Here is a 20,714-nt window from a genome sequence, read left to right as displayed (position 1 = left end):
TGCCTCGTCAAAGAAAGGTATTCTGTTCAATTAACCAGTCATTGTACATTCAGTCAGAGTAGCTTCTATATCTCAACAATATCTGAACAACACCAACCACAAGAAGGAAGAAAAGCCCTTCAGAAGTTTGTTTCCCTGAACATGAAGGACAGTGAATGAACCTGATTGCAACATCCAAAACTTAACGGTGTGCTCAAAGGTTAAACATCTGATTGTACTGTGGTGTTCTTGAGGAAAGTTGAATTGGAATTTTCTGTGAAAAAGCAAATGTCGGAGAAGGAGCATTGCTGACGTTCTGATGAAGATGTTTGCTAAGTTTAACATTGTTACCAAGGGTCAATGTTTGAGAGCACTGATACGAGCCTGCAGATTAATGTTGACAACCCAGATAGCAATGTGTCGGATAGCGTATCGCCAAAAGTGACAAACATGGGTGCCAAGGTTGCCATATTTGTAGCCACATTTATTTCAAAAGGGAAAAAGTTTACACATCTCAAAATGGACTTCAGCAGCAGCATAAAAAGCTGTTGTCAAGAGAGAACTGGCATGAAAGGAGAGAAAAGTGGTTTGCTTACAGACTGCAACATTGTGCTTTTATAAAATCAGAAGATTATAAGATGAGAGGGGCAGCGCTGTTTTTGGTTCCTGGATGCCGACCATATTGTGTGAAACATCCACCGTCAACAGTTTCTGGGCGCATTCTTGACCGAAAAGTGGCAGTGTGGTTTATCAACACTTATGTTTTAGATTGAGCTTCAATAAGGAAATACTAAAACTGAGAAGATGTGCAGAGTTTAAATGTTTTACAGAAAATAAAATTTGACAGCAGTGGCACCATGGTGCAGTGTTTGGCTCTGCTGACTCACAGCAAGAAGGTCTTGGGCTGAAGTCGAGAGCTGGCTGGCCGGGGCCTCGGGGCTTTACATGTTCTTTCAGTGCTTGTTTGCCGAGCCCTCCGCTTTCCAAGGCATGCAGGTTAGGCTAATCTGGGACTCTAATTTGCCCAAAGATGTAAAGATGAGTGAGAATGATTGTCTCTGTGTTAACCATGTGAAACAACTGGCAACGCACTCAGGCTCTCATGTCATCCATGCGACCCTGACAAGGATAAGTAGGTATTGATGAATGGATGAATGGATGAAATTCTAATGTGTGAAGCTAAAGTAGCCTCGCTCGGTTGAGCACTGAAGCGTCACCACCCTTACCTACTTAATGACTAAATCACATGAATGAAATATCTATTTAGAGTGCTTTGACTCTTGCCATTGCATTGGGAGGAGGTTAGAGGAAGTGTAATGAGCCACAGGAGACTTGTGAATTGCATCCTACTGATGTGATGCTTTATGGGGGGTATTTGCTTGAGTGCCGGGCCTTTGGCTTGTCAAGCAGTGTTTGTCTGTCTTCAACGGTGGGTTGTTAGAAAAACCAGGAGATGAGGAGGACAAGATGAGAGGAGGAGCGTGGAGTGCAAGTGGGAAAAGCTTTTGTCACCTGCCCTATCAGAAAAAGGGCAGCGAGGGAAACCAGCTCCTCTTAACTCCAGCTGATTAGCAGCCTACTGTCCCTTTAAATCATATGGTTAGTTAAGTCATACAGCCATGGAGAGTTGAGTGTTGTGCGGTTTTTGTGGGTCAAGCCTAAACCAAAATTGGAATTGGGCTTGGAGGCAATGTTGGAGCCCTTCACTCGCCAGAGTAAAATAACCCTTCAGTTTAGTTAATGTATTTATTTAATTTAACAAATGTTTTCTGATGAATACAAAATGAAGATCCGCACCGCTGCACTCAAGTCTCATGGCGACTGATCTCAGGTGTTTGTCACCTGCATGTCTCATTTTTGCCAGTTCAGCTCTGAGCAGAAAGGTCACGTCAACAGATCCAGGGGACAGATGTATAGACAGATAGCTGGTCTGGCCAGTTTTCCACGGTGGCAGGATCTTACAGAAGCCTCTCTAGCAAAACTCTCATGTTACTGGTGTCTCATTTCACTAGCTCAGGGCAGCGGGCGAAACTCACCGTCCTTGGGTATGTGCCCTCTCTCCCCTCTGTCTGTGTTATCTATTGCTCAACAGTCTTTTAGCGATGTGTCCATCTATCACTTTTTCTGTCTGTCTGCCCCTTTTCCTTCTTGTTAATCATGGCTGTTCGCATCATCTCAGACCTGTTTTTCCTCCACGTCCTTTCTGTCTACGGTCCTCACCACACCTTGATGAACATCATCCTGGCGTAGCTAATGAGGTGATAATGTGTGGGACACAAATCCTAAAGGGGGTCCTTTGATCTTTTGTATGTCAGCAAAGCCACAGTAATGAGGTGACTTTGTCATCGTAGAATTTACGATAACTGGATACTAGCAACTGAATTCCTGATGCTTTTAAAGCTCTGCCCTTACATAAATGCTGCTTGTGACAGGATGACGGAGTGGTAAAGTGAAAGGTCAAACCAATCACCATACCTGTTTTGGCTTGAGTATTCTTTGTACGTGCAGAGAGGAGGCTTAGCAGAGCAGACACCAAAAACTGTAAAAAGTCTCAGTTGCCTTTTTAAATGCTGTTTTGTTAAATTTCCCACCTTGTTGTAAGAACAGGACAGAACCAGTTCTCAATGATCTTTTTCTTTTGATACAATTAGCAGTAAGTTTTAGTCTAGCAGAGCTCCTATTGTCTGTTTTTTGCATATTGCCATCAGTCTTGTTTTCAGTGTCATCCCTGTCATAAAGACATAATTTAGTTTGCCTGTTACCAGATAGACACATTTTAATTATCATTAGGAGATTCGCTGAATATCCATGCAGCAGGTGATTATGGCTTGAGAGAAACTCCCATGTATGCTAAATGTGGTACAGGCTAATTCAGGTGCTGCATGGAATCATAAAAACTCTCTGAGGGCTTCTAGTGGACAGGTGTGGCATGACAGCGTTTAAAAGAAAAAAAGCACACAGACTAGTTTGAGGGAGAATCAGAGGTAGTGGAGAGGGATATTGGGCGTGCAATGCATGACAAGGTGCCGGGTTTGTTGACAAGACACAAACAAACAGTGCTGCAAAGAATGGACGTCAGCTGCACGTCAGCCAAGGCAGCAGACAAACAGCTGACAGTTGTGGAAAAACAGGGGTCACAGCCTTTGAGGAAAAGTCAGTGACCAAACTGAAGCTTTTTCCACTAGGTGTAAAATAAAAGTTATCAAGCTTCTCAGCTAAGACTTGTTTCCTTTTCATTTTAAGATGTTATTGCTCTTTTAACTACTCTGCACTTTTTCCCAACTTTGAGGTCTGGTGTATTGTGATGAGAAACAAGTTGAGCAAATGAGCAAACTTTTCAGAGATGATAACTGACAACAGCAACCAATGTCATGATACTGAAGTACTCTGGTAACATTACTCAGGATCGCCATGAGCGTAATCCATTTCTTTCTCGTTAGCAGGTGTTATCTATGCAGTGTACAACTTGTATCAGGCTAGGCTGCACCATGTTATTGACTGAAAGGAGGAAACCCCCGTAAACACTGTGGGGAAACAGGAATTCCGTGTTTACCATTCAAAAAAGCAAAAACAAAAGAAACCACCCTCGAAAAAAGTAGAAACAAACAAGAAAACCCCAAACGATCAAAGAGAGATTTCAGAATTTTATTTTTTTGAAAGAAATCTGTTTCTTATTTTATCTTACATTTATTTCATCTTCTTTACATGTATTGCATAACAAAATCAGAATCGGGTTTATTATTGTCAAGTTTCCACAAGAAAAACAAGGAATTTGGACCTACAGAATGGGAAAACAGCAGACTTTATTCAGAAGGATTCGTACAAAATGACCCAGTTTCCTTCTTGTTCTCTTATGTTTCCTTAGACGTGTCAGTCCAAGGTGTTCGATCTCTCAGATGGAGTGTCCCAGTATGCATGGTTCCCCTGCCGTGACGCCCATAAGTCAACTTGGGGATACCCTAACTATTGGCTCAAGGTAAGACCTATTTGAGACGACTAATGCACACAGTTTTATGATGACTAAAAGGTACCACTAAGAAATATAATAATGCTTTTTACATTGGTGAATGTCTCTGTTTCTATAGCTAATTAACCTACTGTTTTTGCTTTTGTTAATCGGCTTACATGATTAATGATCTGTTAGCTTTCTGGTCATTCTATAGGAAGCCTGATTTTACTGGCAGTTCATAATTTTGTATATCAAAAGCAATGCCCAACAGCAATACTGTGCAAGTGATAATATAATAAGGCAACCAATGAGACAAGATTGCAGAAATTCAATTCCGACGGCGCCATCGGAGAAGAGGCAGTAGATTCCAGTCACTGAAAATTTGCGCTTGACTTTAAACCTTTCGTTTTTCTTCATTCAGGCCTACTTTTCTCATCCTATGGTGGCAGCAGCAGTGATTATCCATCTCGCTGCTGATGGGACCACCTACATTGACCAGACTCAGTGTAACATCACTGTTCAGCTGGTGGACACTAAGGAGGGCATCCACAGTCTAGGTGAGAACTGTCTGGTGCTTTTAAATTGGAACCCACTTGACTCACCTTCAGTGTCAGATTACTAAGTAGGAGGCTGAGCTAAAGTTACCTACTGTAACTAACTAAAGTTGAACCGACATTATACAGAGCCAAACCCCCTGAAACACCTCGCTCTCCATCTGTGCATCACTCTTTCAACACCAGCACACGATTTAGCCTTTTCTTCCTCTGTCTGCTTCTATCCCCCTACCTTCCCCACCTCAATCTCCATGCACTCGGTTTTATCTTTGTCTCTTTTCCATCCCAAAACATCCTCTCCACAGGTGAGTGGCGTCTCAGCTGCCGCACCAACCCTTTGGTGATCCCAGTGAGCCACGACCTGTCAGTGGCCTTCTACCACACCAAGGCGATCCTGGTCATGTTTGCCTCACACCTTGTGGCCATCTCCGGCGTGGGCCTGCGCTCCTTCCAGTCCTTCGACCCCATCACGATAAGTGGTTGCCAGAGCAATGAGATCTACAACCCCACGGGCCAGAGGTGAGGCCGGGAAATAGGGAAACGGAAGACTGGTGAACATGAGGTCTACATATGCTCCACACACCTCAAAACCAAAGACATGCATATGAAATCCTAAGATTATGTGCAACTACACAGCCACACACACACACACACACATGCACACACACACGCACACACAACTTGCACAGTCTTTCCCCTTAAAGGTACAGGAAACTTGATTTGGATTCATGGTTTTCCAAGAATTTATATAGGTGTGCGTATAATGCAGTTAAAAACCACCATAGTGTATTCTGACTCTTCTCATGGAGGTTGATATATGATTGTTGATGCTATGGCCAATTCTATTGGTTTATTTATAGTCAAACAACAATCAACATGTAATGAAAAATGAAATTGAGAATTGAATAAAATAATTAGTAAGCGTAATCGGGGAAATAGAAACGGCTTCTCTACCACCTGGACAGAGGACAGGCTACACATACACACAAAATGCAGGCAAGGATACCATTCATGCACAAGGAAAGCAGAGAAGAGATGCTGAGAGCTGTGTTTGTGTGTATGGAAGCCAGAGAGAGGGAGAGGCATGCGTTAATTAATGTTGCCAACAAGCTGTTTAATGTTTGACGTCTGCCCAAAGCTACAGCTATAACAATAAAACTTTGTAGGTAACAAATATAATATCAATGGAAATTTACAATTAATTTGGACCTGTTGCTGAGCTCCACAAATTTCCAACAACAGAGCCGCCGTGCTGCCTCCAGCACTAAATCTTGTTTACCACCCCAGTTGGTTTTGTGTTGAGTGCGGCTGAAGTGCACACTGCATACAAATATTCTTTTTCTTTCCAAAGTCCAGTCAAAGTGGACATGTTTCTCCTGTAATAGGTTTTGCATTGTTCAGCACTGCATTGTGGCTGTCAGTTGCCATTTCCTCAACACTAACTAGTTAATTAAATAAATGACCTGTCAATCAGGCATCAGAGGTGCTGCCCAGGGCAGAGCAGTATTCCATATTTGGACATTTTTCTGTGTGTGACGAAATGATTTGTAACAGCTGGAAACCCAGATACTGAACCAGGAAATAAAAGATGATCCAATTTAAGTAAGAAACCCATGACAGTTACTGAAAACATTTCTAAGAGCGGTTGGCAAGACCGCCAAAAAACAATTAACACCTATTTAGCTGCAAATTTGCATTTTTTGTGTCTCCAGTACCTTTAATTTTAACCATATGATGTCAAGTCATTCTTCACTCCTCACAAACATAGCTAAACCAGACCGCACATGCACATGGAGTCACAATTTACCAATTTCCACACCACTGTCATGCATGAGACAATTCATACTGATGATGCTCCCACAACCCTTTCAACAAGAAATGCACTAATAAACACCACAATACACAAAGAATGGATGGTTGGGGGGTCTGTGCAGAGAGATAGAGCTGTTTGTGGCTTTTGTTGTGTGCCAGTGAGACATCCAAGAGCACCTAAATAGATTAAAACTGCTGTGTATCTGCATCAGCCAGGAAATTGTCTGTTACCGCACACACACAGACTAGTTGCTTTCTCCCAGAGCTCTCACTGACTTTCCTTTCTTTCATATTCTCTCCACTTCATCGAATTTCCAACGGCTCTTGAAAACTAATGTTTTTATGATGGCAAGTCAACCAGATGAGTTTTGACTTGAACACGGCACAAACCAAATATTATAACGTCGTACTGTGATTGGTTATTATTTACCGGTCTTGCAACATCAGTCGAGAACATTAGTCCCGCCTCAGTCTCTTTGTCTTTTTGTGCCACTGATCTGTTCCTTCTCTTTAATTGACTCTGATTCGTCATCTGCATTCTGTTGTCTATACCCCGCTTTCAAAATTTCTGCTCTCTCTTCTCCATTTTTACCTCACTCTTCACCTTCTCCGTCTTCCCATTCTCCCCTCTCCCTGCTTTTCCACGTCTCCCCACCTCCTCCTTTTCATCATACGTTATCCCATCTTCTCATCCTTCACCTTCACATCATCCTCCTTTCCCTCTAACTGTTTGCCATCTCCTTCTCCTTAATTCTCCCCTTTCTGTGCCTCCTGCTCCCGCTTTCACTCTCTCATTCTCCTGGGCTGAGCAGCACATTTCCCGTAATACTTATGCCTCCACAAAACACCACATCCCTTTTTCCCTGAGTTGTTAACAACAGGAGCTATTAACATGACTCAGTTTTATGTTCCATGCTTGTCCGCAAATGCATGCACATGTATGTTTTCCCTTTTCTCTCAGTTTTTCGCACCATTTTCTTTCTCACATTAAGATTTTTTCTCAGTTTCTATGCTCGTCACCGCTTTTTTTTTTGTTCTGTTCTCTCTTTTCTATTATTTCTATTCTGTACGTACTACTCTATAGTGCTGTATACTGTGCTTGCAGGGGAGAAGGATAGTTTTCCAGGTAGTTAATTGTAATTTATGTCAGAAATTCCAGAATGACTAGCAGAAAACCACAAAGAGATTTTGTTCTAAGCCAAAGTGTCCACAGGAGGCTTCTAGGGTTCCCCAGTTTGTCCTCAAAAAGCCTGGACATAAGGGACTGCCACTCTTGTGCTTTATAAACTTCAACAACAAACATAAACACCTTTACCTGCTCGGCTTAGCATCTTTACAACATAAGCATTTTAATTTGAGTTTTACTAAGAGCTCATTTGGTTTTACTTTTGCTTACTTTTCATACCAAGTTTTTATGAATGTTCTAGTGGGAGGGACAGTGAGGCGGGAAAATGCAGAACGTAAGGAATAATATACTTCAGATCTTTAATAATTTGAGAGAAAAAGCACAGAAAAGTCAAAGATGATGCTTATGGCAGAAGCGGGAAAACAAATGGATGAAAAGAGCAAAATATTCCAATCTTGCAGGAGAGAGTTTAACAATGTTTCTCCAGACCTGTATTTTCTTACATCCTCTCTCGCTCTCCCTCTCTCCCCGTCACCTTAATAAGGGAACCCTATACTGTCGAATGTGGGCTGTTGTAAAAAAGGTGCCTTGGGCATCCAAGCATTCCAGCAGCATTAAAAGCCTTCTTCATCAGGCTACCAACACAGAGCTGTGACCAAACTCTGCCATTGTAGCCGACACGTAATATATCCTGTCGTTCTTAATTCACAAAGTACACTCTGTGCGCTCAGTGTGTGTGTGCACACAGACAACCCTTTCATGCACATAACAAATATGGCAATCTTTTCTCCATGTGGTTTATTGATTTGATATGTTAAGCAGTCATTGATGGATGGATGTGGTTGAGTCAGTGCATAGCTTTTCTGTTTGTGAGCAAATGTGCCGTAGAGTGTCTGCAATGTTATATTATACATTAAATTTATGTCGGTTGTAACTTTAAATGTGATTTTTAGTTTCTTTCTCTCTCTCTCTCTCTCTCTCTCTCTCTCTCTCTCTCTCTCTCTTTCTCTCTCTCTCCCTCTCTCACTCTTTTACCAACAACCCCCCCCCACACACACACACGTAGTTGTGTACATTATTCGTGCGAAGCCATTGACTGCCAGGAACCCTTAATCCGCAATGCAGAGCTCAAGTGCAGTAGCCCTGGCCGCCACTTCTACAATGGAGACCGCTGCACCATATCCTGCAACTCTGGATACGTCCTGCAAATCCACCAGGATGATGACATCATCAAGAGCCAGGTAAACACACACTGCTACACACGTTTCAACACACACAGGCAGTCGAAGAGCTCGGTGCACAGAGAGGCTGACAGATGCATAAGTGTACACATGCAAACACTTATGTGCAAAAGCATCTCTACAGCATATGGGAATATGCGTGCAAACATGAATTTGTGAACGCACACATGAAGATGCACTGATGCAAACTCAAGTACACAAATGGCCATAAGAGAGAACACTTTTCTCTCTGCTCCCCTCTCTATCTCTGCATTTATTTTGTCACCTGCAAAAACTAGGCTTGGCACGGCAAGCCTCCAGGGAGAATGACATCATGAACATCCAGGTAGATGAGTGCTGCACTGAGGAGCGGAGACGCCCCAGTCTCCTCTTCCTGCTGGTTTGACACACATATATGTACAAACACACACACACACACACACACACACACACACATATATATATATATATCTAGAAGCATGCACGCACGCACACACTACACTTTCTCTGTACAAGCGCAGACATAATAGTGTTTAGTCTCTTGCTGAGCACGCTGCACCATCACCTCAAACAGTCACTTTGTATTGCTACTCCACCGGGACGATGACATCATCGCATAGTGTCTGCTCCCTCTCCCTCGCTCGCTCCATCCCTGCTCATTTTTGCACACATTGAAGTCTCTGTTAAAGGGCAGAGATTTGCTACCGCTCTCACACAGCAGCACACATTAAATGCTTCCATGTAGATACTAATACACATACAGTAAAGTACAGACAATCTCCTGCATAAGCAGGACACAGATGCAGACAGATACAGCATACACACGGATGCACGCTCGCTACAAGTAAACAAACAAACAGGGTAGTTGACACAGCATTGTAAACCTTTTGGATTGAGGCCAAGCTGCTGTAAAGGCCATATAAACACTTTATCCTTCTCCACGGCTCTGTAAAGCAGTCTGCAAGACAATCTATTAATGCTCCCTCAGAGAGATGAGAGGTTCAGAGAACAAGGTAAATTTTGTTTTTATGTGTATTTCAGTCTGGAACTGTATGTGTGGTTGTGTATGGGTGAATGGCAGTAACGGGCGGGAGCATTTACGAAAAACGAGACAGAGAGGAGAGTTTTACAGAGTAAAGGAGATGGGGAAATAATTACTTTTTTTTTTCACTTCTTGGTCAGGATTCTGACGTTAGCAATGTGTTCTCTATCCCATCTTTCACATGGCTGTTGCTGGGATCTGTAACTCTTCATAAATGGAGCGTTTCTAGAACCGCAAAGTCATTCAGCTGTCCTTCTGTCTCCCACTGAATGGCCTTATTCACACATGTGCACACTGTACGCTGTTTTCTGCACAGAAATAAGTTCAAGCATGTGTTTACATGCACGGAAGCAGAATTACATCCACATCCATATGTGCTGTATGTACAAACACGATCAGAATTGTTCTCCATTGAGTCGGCACAGACTGCTAATTGCATTAGATTTTGATTGACAGGGCACTATGTGGCTATTCATCAATGTCAATTCATTTAGTGATAAATTATGCTTTTCAGAGAGGGAGAGGCAGGAAAGTACAGATTACGTGGGGGACAGGAGAGAATGGAAAGGAAAGTAGGGCTGTGCCAAATACAATTTTTTTGGACTTGGAAGGTTTGCCACAAATGATGACTGACAGTTCAAAGGTATTTAGAGGACCTGGTATTTATGAATAACTTTTGGCATCCATTCACTCCACTAAAAGACATCTGGTCTGTCTTGTTGGTTTGATAGCAAATTAGCATGTTGCAGTTAATGTTGATAGATAATGCTCTGCAGAATCAGATATATATCTTGTAAAATCCAGACTGTCTAATTTCCGTTATTAAATGTTTATAGTGGCTGTAAAATCGCCCGTGTGCTTTGTGACCTAAACTGTACAAAACGTCATGTAGTGCTCATTTTGTAAAGATACCAGATTGGAGCATTTTGAATTGCAAAAATAACAAATTTCTTGGTACAGTATTATGGGCTGTGTCATTCTAACCTCATACTTTGGGTGTTTTTCAGCAGGAGCGACAGAAATCAACGTGCCAAAGTCCTCTCCTGAAGTTGTGAAATCATTTTAAGCTCAGCCATGTAATGTCAGCAAGGACAAGCAAAACATTGTGCTCAGCTGGTTAAAAAAAACAAAACAAAACACTGATGCTGCAAACTGGATGTGCAGATGAATGATGTTTATAATTACCATAACAGAATCCAATCCTTTTAACTTACCCTGTCTGTCATAGCAGGAGTGCCTTCTATTACTAGCTTGTTGATCCATTTCAAGTCCATTCTTTTATCCTCAAAGAGTGAAACAATTCTCTGGGAAATGATTTCACCAGTTGCGCGTCCCTCCAGGGGCAGCAGAAGTCTCCTCCCGAAAGCCTTTGTAAGTTGGAACGCAGAAGCAGTCTCACACATGGGCACCATTCAGTATAAACTACAGTTGTTTTTTTGTCCAATAACTCTAAACCATCATTTTTCGACTTCAACTTCTCTTTGTTTGGAGAGTAGAGTGCATTTTGAAGCAGGTTTCGCTGGTGGCTGCGAATCGAGCGGGGGGATAGTATGTATGTTGTTTCTTTGACTGCAACAGCGGCACAGCTGTGACTGACTCAAATGTACGACTGCAGGACAAATAAGGCAATAGAGATTTGAAAAAAAAGAAAAAACCACTGGGCACATCCATTCGAGATCAAACGTAGAAACGGAAATGTGCTTTATGTCAAGTAGTTAAAGGAATTAGTCGAAGGGCCAGTAATAAATCAATCTGGCCCCATTCACAGGACACATCTGCCCTTCATCTCCTCCTCAGATGATAGCTGAAAAGACTGTTCAACAACAGAAATGTAACAAAATGAAATAGAAAACAACTTTTCCTGATTAAATGCTCACAAAGAGACACACGCCCACACACACACCTCCGCACTGAGGTTGAAAAGTGCAGCGTGAGGCACAATCTTGTCTCCTTTCATTAGCCAATTACATTCTTGTTTCAGGGATGTCAAAGTGGTTCTGGGAACACCACCTTCTTAGATAATGCTATCTTCAGAAAAACTTTGTTTCCCTCGCTCGCTTGACTTGTATATGTGTGTTTTATTGCTGTCTGTTTTCCCTATCTGTCTCTCTCTTTGAAGTGGTTAGGGAACACTGACTGCTGCCACTGAAAAGGCCTGTTTTATTTCTCATAGACTTTTCCTTTAACAGGCTATTTATGCTTTCCCACTGTCCGCCACAGAACAAGCCATCAAATCGCTGTTACCTGCCCATTATATGACGCCTATCCACTTTTTTTTTTTTGATTGAAAGACTCTCTTCAGGTCTCATCAAAGTGTTAACAAAAATTTTAAACACATTTAGAAGTAACTCCTGGTATAATTTGAGTCATTATATCTGATATATGGCAAATTTAAAGCCTATTAAGAGCCATATCAACATATTATTTTCGGCATATTAATATGATTGGGCAGTCAGCCAGCTCGGCCAAAGAAAGGCTTTTATGTGCATGCTTTATGGGCAGCCAAACATGGACATCTAAAGATGTTTTTCAGCATTTTTGCACAGTGAGCAACGTTGATTGGAATGATTGGGCACCATCTTGAAACAATGAATCTAGTCCTCATTTCAACCTTGGTGTGGATGTGTGGATGTTCTTGCGCATGGCGTTCCTGTGTCCACTTTTCTCCTTATATATGCATGTACGTTACCCTGTTAGAAATGCTCTTTTCCCTTTGAGAGCTGGAGTTGAGCTGGTAAAGATGGGTCAAATGCAGAGGACAGATATCACCATGTTAACTGATAATTTATAACTTAACTATACTTAAAGACCTTATCCCAGGCTCACATCCCTTCAACTTAGTATATGTGCAGGAGATCAACTGCTATTATTATTATTATTATCCATCCATCCATTATCTATACCGCCTATCCCTTTCGGAGTTGCGGGGGGCTGGAGCCTATCCCAGCTACAATGGGCGAAAGGCGGGGTACACCCTGAACCGGTCGCCAGCCGATTGCAGGGCCACATGCAAACAAACATTCACGCTCACACTCACACCTACGGACAATTTAGAGTCATCAATTAACCTAATGAGCATGTTTTTGGTCTGTGGGAGGAAGCCGGAGTACCCGGAGAGAACCCACACATGCACAGGAAGAACATGCAAACTTCACACAGAAAGGCCCCGTCTGACCCGGGGATCGAACCGGCAACCTTCTTGCTGTGAGGCACGCGCACTGCCTGCTGCACCACCGTGCAGCCTATTATTATTATTATTATTATTATTATTATTATTATTATTATTATTATTATTATTATTATTATTATTATTATTATTATTATTAATGATAACAACAATAATAATAATTATTCATTAACCTTCCCTAAATGGGTGCTTACCTGTCTGGACGTGCGACATCGGCTCTCTCTCGGGAAGTTATAGCAACCGAGGAGATAATGGGGAAAGCGACCTAAACAGTGTTGGAAACATTTGTGATAATATAAGCACACAACTCAGCAAAATATATTCTGTATTTTTGTTTGTTTACTTATCACTGATTTCAAGAGGGCGGGGGAAAACATGGTATCCATGCAGAATTTAGCAACATTTCAATCATCAAGTCGCTGACTTTGTGGATGTTAAGTTTGGATTTGACACTACGGCTGGTACCAGGTGATTAGCATGTGAATACTAATTATGAAGAGAGGTCAGACCTGCAGAGCTCATCCCTGTGCTCCATGTCTGCTGATGGAGAGCATGAGTAACCTTCAGTCTCTTTTTGTGCATTTTCCTTCATGCAAACTCAAAGTTCTTCCACTCTCACATGGCATTTTGTAGCACAAGTTAGTTTGAAGTCCGCTCTGTCCACGCTAGCGTGGCTATCATTTAAAAAACGCTAACCCTCTCAGAATTTTATGTACTTAGAAGCATGTGTGCTTCCAGGCAAATAAAACCTCTCTGCTTCTAAGTAAAGCTGATTATTTTCTCCAAAACTGTTTCATAAGGGCTTTTCCATGAGGACTAGACAATAATAAATTATACTTAATTCCACTACTAAGCAATACTGTAATAACTCTGCCTATCAATGTGCAACTGTGTGTTATTACTAGGCTTTTTTTTTATGCTTGTGTGTTTGTGTGCCTGAGAAAAGGCAAACCCCTTAGCTGAAGGAAGAGGCTGTCAGTCTGTCGGTTCATTTGTCTGTTAGTCTGTCTGGCTTGAATTAGGCAGAGTAGCCAAAGGTTGTTAAAATTGCTTCTGGAAGAGAAAGAGTCAGCTGTAAATTTTTTTAAAGGAAGGAAAATTCCCACACATTTACACACACGGTACACACACAGCCACACAACCCTATATGCACTCACACAGTTGGGGATACATGCTTGATTAAATGTGAAAACAGCTCATGGTAGATGCACATAAATGTAAATGTGTGTGTTTGTACATGTGTACACTTGACCACAGTTTTACACACACATGTTTCAGGAAGGCCAAAACTTAAAATGCACAGACACAATTTCACAAATTTAACATTCCTTCGGCACACATATTTACAATCAGTGCGTTAACACCAAATAGATCCTTCCCTGTTTCCTCCATGCAGACATTGCTCACAACCTCCCATCATGGCTGACTCATTCAACTCTACACCCAGTTATTTTTCAGCAGGAACTCACATGTGATGCATATGTTACTTTGTTGGATATCCAAATATGAAAGGAGCTTATTTATTTTGAGGGAACCTGATACTGTTATGCAGTATCATATAATGGGATCAAGATGAAAGATGGAAATACAGGGGAAGAGAGAGAAGGTTATGAAGCTATTGATATGTAATGCTAACTGAGTCCAGCTTGTGTAGCCTTATATTTTGGCCCCCCTTTGAAAAGGTGTATGTAATTAAAGTTAACTAAAACAGGGGCAGAAAGTAACTCACAGTAAAACACAGGTCCCCCCCCCCCTTTTTTTTTTGCTCTGAGAACGAAAAGTCAAAATAATTGAACCCTCACAGCTTTGTTGTGAGATTTCTTGGCACCGCTATCATTTTAAGCATTCTTCTTGCGTTACATGGTGCTATTCAATGGAAGAGGATGAAAGCAGTTCATCTTTCATAAAAGATGAGTTCACACACACGCACACGAGCGCGCGCACACACACACACACACACACACACACACACACACACACACACAATTAATGCAAGACACGTGTCAAGTTTCAGTCAAACCTTCCTCGGTCATTGCTCCTTCAGCAGTAACCTGAATGGCTGCTGTTTTAGATCAAGGGCTATTCTGGGGTCAATAATGGGAATGGAAGGGATGTTAATCTATTATGCTAGGTCTTATATCATACTGTAAGACTTGAGCTTGTCTTTGTTTGTCATAGTAGAGTGGTGTTACCACTGTTGGGTTTGACTCCTGGCCTGAGTCTGTTTCTTGCAGATTTTTCATGTTCTCCCCACGTGTGGATTTCCTCTGGGTTCTCCAGTTTCCTCCCACATTCCAACAACATGTAAAGGCCCAATCGCACAGGATGCACTCTGTAGGCTTGAAAATGTGAGGCAGTCTGTCTTGATTTTAAGAAGCTTGCACAGAAAGAAGCACTGGAAAAGCACTTTTAGGTAACTGCATAGTCGGCGACTGTCAGTCACTACGCTATGCAGCACAGTTAATGACATTAGCCAACTTAAGAAAAACTGAACTCAAGGCACTAATTTGTCTGCGAAGCTGGTCTGCTTTATTTTGCCATGTTTGTGCAAAATCTGTTTATCAACTCTTTCCTCCATTTTCTTTGTTTCCAACCTACTGGCAATAGAATTGTTCCGGGTGTCAAGAATATCAACTCTTCAGTGATGTTATTTCTTAGCATCACAATCAACAGAAAAAGGATGAATCCACAGCTCCATCGGTGGTCCTGATTCCTGTGTGTGTGTGTGTGTGTGTGTGTGTGTGTGTTTCTCAGAAGTTGTCACACTTCCACCAAAGTCAATCTGTTTTGTGTTAAGGCTGATTGTGCAGTTGTCGGATATCAGTTGTCTGAGTGGCATGACTTGACCTTACAAATGCTATCAGCAGTTACTTGAGCTGCTGGGTAGCCTGTGAGGCTCACTGACATACAGTAAACTAAGCCTGATCGAGCTTTGTTAGGTTACACACTGATTAGAGAGTGAGTGCTGAATCGCTGTAGTCATTTTTAGTGAGGTAAACATTTATAGAGTGTGTGTGGGGGATACCAATTTGTCATATCAATGCACAAATAACTGCTTGTGTCAATGCATACTTATACATAAAGCTGACTTCAGAATAAGCCTGTAATGACACTCACTTGATATCTTGTCTGATTTTCCAGTCGGACTCTTCAGTGACCATAACCTGTGCAAATGGGAAGTGGAACAAACAGGTGTCATGTGAGCCTGTGGACTGCGGTCTGCCAGACAAATACCATGTTCATCCTGCCCATTTCAACTTCCCCGAGGGCACCACCTACGGCAAGAAGAGCACTTTTCAGTGTCGAGAACCTGCGCAGCTCGTAGGTGAGATGCAGAGTGGAGCATGCACACATGCGTGTACAGATATTCAGGCTGGTATCCTTACGGTTAGATGAAACTGTGTAAATTTCACTGTTAAAGGTTTATGGATGAATTACATGATTTTGACTTTGATTTTACAAGTTTAGATGTATATGTGTTCCAGGAATAAATGGCCTTTGATGATTGAAATATATTATATTGTATATAACACAAGAGATTTAAATTCTAAATTATAAAACATCATCACAAGTGCTCATGAGACACTTTTCATTGGCCATTCAGCAACTGCATATTTCACATTCTGCTCTTCAATCTTCTTTCGTTTTCTTTTGTGCTTTTTTGATCTCCGTTTTTCAAATTCACCAACCAACACTGGTTTTTCTTTCTTCATCTTTCCCCTTTTTCCTCCTCAGGCACAAACAATACTCTTACCTGCCTAGAAGATGGTCTGTGGTCCTTCCCCGAGGCTCTTTGTGAGCTTCGCTGCCCAGCCCCTCCTCCTGTACCCAGTGCGGTGCTGCAGACCAAGCGCTGCAATGAGACCGGCCTCAAAGTGGGCACGCTCTGCAAGTACAAGTGCAAGCCAGGCTACCATGTTACCAACAAACCCAAGAGGTAAAGTAATAGAAACGGTTGTTTGGTTCTTCATCAGAAAACGTTAAAGCTGTAACTTAGCCATATATAAACCTCACTGAAGTTACACAAAAGTCTAAATGTTATGCCTCCTTTCCCTTCAGGCGTGCATTCAAGCGCCAGTGCACGGAGGATGGCAGCTGGCTCGAGGGGGCATGCGAGCCGGTGACTTGTGATCCCCCGCCTCCCATCTTCCATGGCTCCTATCACTGTACCGACGGCTTCCGCTTCGACAGCATCTGCAAACTCAACTGCTCTGATCCTGCCGGTAATACTGCTATCGCCGCCACAGGAGGCTCTGCCCATACGGTGAGGCTGCTGCACGCTCCATGCAAGCAGGTCTGTCCATCTCTTTCCTCTCTTTCTATTCTTGCTTTACCTGTTCTTTTTGTCACGTGTGTTAAAAGTAGACATTCTCTCTTTTCTCCCCTCTTTGCATCCTTACTGTTAATCACTTTTAGGCTCAACTTGGCATAGAAGTATAGTGAATTATGTAATCAAAATGAATACTTATAGTCCATCAGAAGCATTTGTATTTGTTGGATGTTTAGCACCCAGACCCTTCACAATGCAGTATTAGTCTACTACAGATGCATTATTGTAAGTATACTCTTAAACTAATAACATACAGGTATAATATGCTTATGATAGCTGATGATAGTATGCAGAATTAATAAGTAAAAAAAACATACATATACTACTTAAACTACTTATACTTATTCCAAATATACTCACTATCCTCACCGTCTTTTATCTGATACGTCTTACACTGCCCTGACTGTTTGAATCACTGCCTGTCTCTTTCCCTGTCTCCCTTAGCCCTACTCAATTTGACGCCATGCTAATTAGATTGCTATTGATTTCCAGAAGAGTCCTGCTGCCACAGACTTTTGAAATGTATACACCTTTTAATCTGTTCTGCCTCTCAGGCGTTGTGGGTTGGATGCCTGATAAAAATTGGATTGTATTTCCCCCTTTGCAACGGGATGCCATCTCACTGTCCTTGGCCTGCTCGTGTTTGCGTGTCAATGTGTGTGTATGATTGCTTGTTAGTCAATATGTGTGTTATTTTCAGGGCGCTGGGTCCAACGTGATCCGCTGTAGGAAGGATGGAAACTGGACAGGGTCGTTCCGCCTATGCCCACACAGCAAAGGCCAGTGTTCTTTACCTCAAAACCTCCATTACAGCCTACAGTACTCATGCAAGCGAGGACACGGCATAGGTCTGTATGCACAAATTTACTAAATAGATAAGCAATTCAGTTTTCTCACTGCTGATGTCATCTTTCATTGTTCGTATTACTCACAGCTTTTGTAAAATGTGCTATTATTCTTCATTTTCATTTGTTCCTAATTATATGGCCAAGCACTTTGAATATCACAAAATGTCATAATCATTTGAAAATAAAGGAGGGAAGGGCTAAGGATATGTCATTTTGTCTTTGATCCACACACACACGCAGGTGAGGAGTGTGAGCTGACGTGCAGAGAGAGTAACAACGATGTGGTGATCCTCCCTAGCAACATGACAGTAGAAAGTGTACTTAAAGAGCACTGGAGGAACCCGCACAAAGTCAAGGTAAGTTTGTGCATGTGTTTGTGTCCACCACACAGCTCTGACAGACGCACTTCACAAAGTTCTGTGATCCACAACTCTCCTGTAAGGAATTTCACGCATAGTGTCAACATCCTGGTCCTATTACCCGCAATGCAAAAGGCCAGCTTGCGCCTGCCTTTTGCATCCAATGCCGTGCGAATGTTTGTCTTTGAAGCACGGCAACAATTCAGACGTTTTTATTCTGTTTTTGATTCTAAGTGTGAAAACATGCTGCTGCTGCCTTGCATCCCTTTCCCTCAATATGACATTTCAACAGCCCTCTTGGAGAAATAAAAAAGCTGTGTTATTCCTACATGACAAACAAGTAAAGTGACATTTTGTTTCATTCAATTTCCCATGCGTGTCTTCACCAGAAATAACGTGTAGTGAAAAAACAAAACAAAGCAAAAAGAAAAACTGCAGAATTTTGTTGAAGCATGGGGCCCCTGCTCTGACTGTGGCCAATTTTTGAAACCTTATCAAATGGCCAGTCATCAGTAATCACTGCAATTTTCTGAAATAAACCTATGATGCTCACTGGTTAATGATCTCATTTGATTTAGATGTACCTCACAGCAACCAACTGTACTGATGAAGTGCTGTTTGCTGAAATTGGGGGACAGCAAAATACAGAGGTTAGAGGTTATAGTCGGGGAGGTCATTACACACAGAACTGCACGCCTTGTCCCTGTGGGAGTGTCACTCACACATGAGTGGCACCCCACCCCCCATGGTGTCATTTGGGATTTTTATGACTCCTGTGGGTGGGGTCAGGGGGCAGTGGTAGCGGGCTGTGGTGTATATGTGAGTGTTTGTAGGTGTGTGTGTAGTAGGTAAAAAGTACTAGACTACACCTACTCTTCTAATTTTACTCTCCCTATTTAACTTGATTAATGTCAATGATGTGCAATTTATTTTTGTCAGCTTAGTGCCCTTTTAGCTCTAGAGTCAGAGAGAGATCCAACTAAATAGCATCAAGATTTGAAACTGGAGAAGGAGAAAAGAGAAGCCGAGTAAAGGAACACATTGTATTTCTCACTGTATTATTTTTCCTACAACTCCTTTTGTTTTTGTTTCACAGTCACACTGAGTCAGCAGCTTTTTGTGGTGGATGCTGGGAGAGAGGGGTAGCTTGAGCCACGTGGACATGAAATGATCTGTTTTTCATGGATTTGTGTAATTGATATGAGTTGTGCTCAGTGGTAAATTGAGACTAGAGACTGTGCTGTTCGGGGCAGTGGATAGCATAAGGGAAGTCAGAGAGGTGAGAGTGTTGGGATGAGGGTTTTTTGGGGGGGTTTGTTTCAGACATGCACCAGGATAAGGAGGTTTGAGAATGAAGAGTTCCTGGTGATAGTGTGCCCTTAAACATGTGCTGTGTTTTGTCCTCTACCACTATCTGGGAACTGATAGATGCTAAAGAGGTTGATTTCAGGGTTTTTGTGTAGATACACATAACACAAGGACAGTCAGTTTCTAGGACAGCCAATTTAGTCACAAACATATACACACACATGCATCAGCATGTAAGATGCATCTTTTTGTAATGAAAATGATTACAGAAGGTACTTGGAGGCACGGTGGAACAGTGGTCACACTGTCGCTTCACAGCTAGAAGGTCCCGTGTTTGATTCCTGCCTGGGGCGCTGTGGGCGCTGAGGGCGTGTCCCCCACCATGCCTTTGGTGCCTGCTGCCCTTTATCTCGAGAAAGGGGCCTTTCTGTGTGGAGTTTGCATGTTCTCCCCATGTTCACCTGGGGTATCCTCCCTAAAAGAACCTCCATTAAAAACATGCAAGAAGATCACCACCTGACCAATGGTGACAAGAAGGAGCTGCGTCCCTGGGTGCCGCTGTCGGCTGGCAGCCCACTGCTCCTGGACTACAGCAGAGGGAGGACTTACCAGGATGGATCAAACGCGGAATAAGAATTTCATCTAAGCATAGCCTGTGGGCATGTTATGTAGTGTGTGACGAATAAAGGATGTCTTTCTTTTTAAAGAACATCCTATTAATGAGCAGACAGAAGTTAGTCAAAATGTAGTTGTTCAGAAACTTTACGTTTGCAGTTGCACTAACGTCAAAAGTCTCTTTCAAACACAGTCTGTCCCTGTCCCTGTATGGGAGCAGGGATCAATATTCAGGGAAATCTGTTCCAACAATTTCCCACCTCGAGACCGAGTAACATTTCAGGGACAATGCAGATAAGGCTGTGTTGTGAATGAAAGACCGCAGCGACAAGCATGTAAACGGTTACGTCTCAAGCTAACCAATCACGCTTTTAATGTGTCAAAC

The 20,714-nt window shown here is 42.3% G+C and overlaps 1 protein-coding gene across 1 annotated transcript in view; it reads left to right on the top strand.

Annotated features, from left to right (window-relative positions):
- pappaa (pregnancy-associated plasma protein A, pappalysin 1a) overlaps window positions 1-20,714 on the top strand; it is an 86,655-nt gene that overhangs the window by 48,789 nt on the left and 17,152 nt on the right. Inside the window, exons 11-19 of the mRNA XM_070989799.1 lie at window positions 3,845-3,955; window positions 4,350-4,485; window positions 4,788-5,001; window positions 8,487-8,661; window positions 16,011-16,194; window positions 16,605-16,806; window positions 16,929-17,163; window positions 17,900-18,047; window positions 18,288-18,403. Coding sequence (XP_070845900.1) covers window positions 3,845-3,955; window positions 4,350-4,485; window positions 4,788-5,001; window positions 8,487-8,661; window positions 16,011-16,194; window positions 16,605-16,806; window positions 16,929-17,163; window positions 17,900-18,047; window positions 18,288-18,403 — 1,521 coding nt within the window. The remainder of the gene's footprint in view (window positions 1-3,844; window positions 3,956-4,349; window positions 4,486-4,787; window positions 5,002-8,486; window positions 8,662-16,010; window positions 16,195-16,604; window positions 16,807-16,928; window positions 17,164-17,899; window positions 18,048-18,287; window positions 18,404-20,714) is intronic.

This window comes from Chaetodon trifascialis, chromosome 20 (genome assembly GCF_039877785.1).
Source record: "Chaetodon trifascialis isolate fChaTrf1 chromosome 20, fChaTrf1.hap1, whole genome shotgun sequence".
In the NCBI taxonomy this organism is placed as follows: domain Eukaryota; kingdom Metazoa; phylum Chordata; class Actinopteri; order Chaetodontiformes; family Chaetodontidae; genus Chaetodon; species Chaetodon trifascialis.
This window is presented reverse-complemented; position numbering and strand designations above follow the sequence as displayed.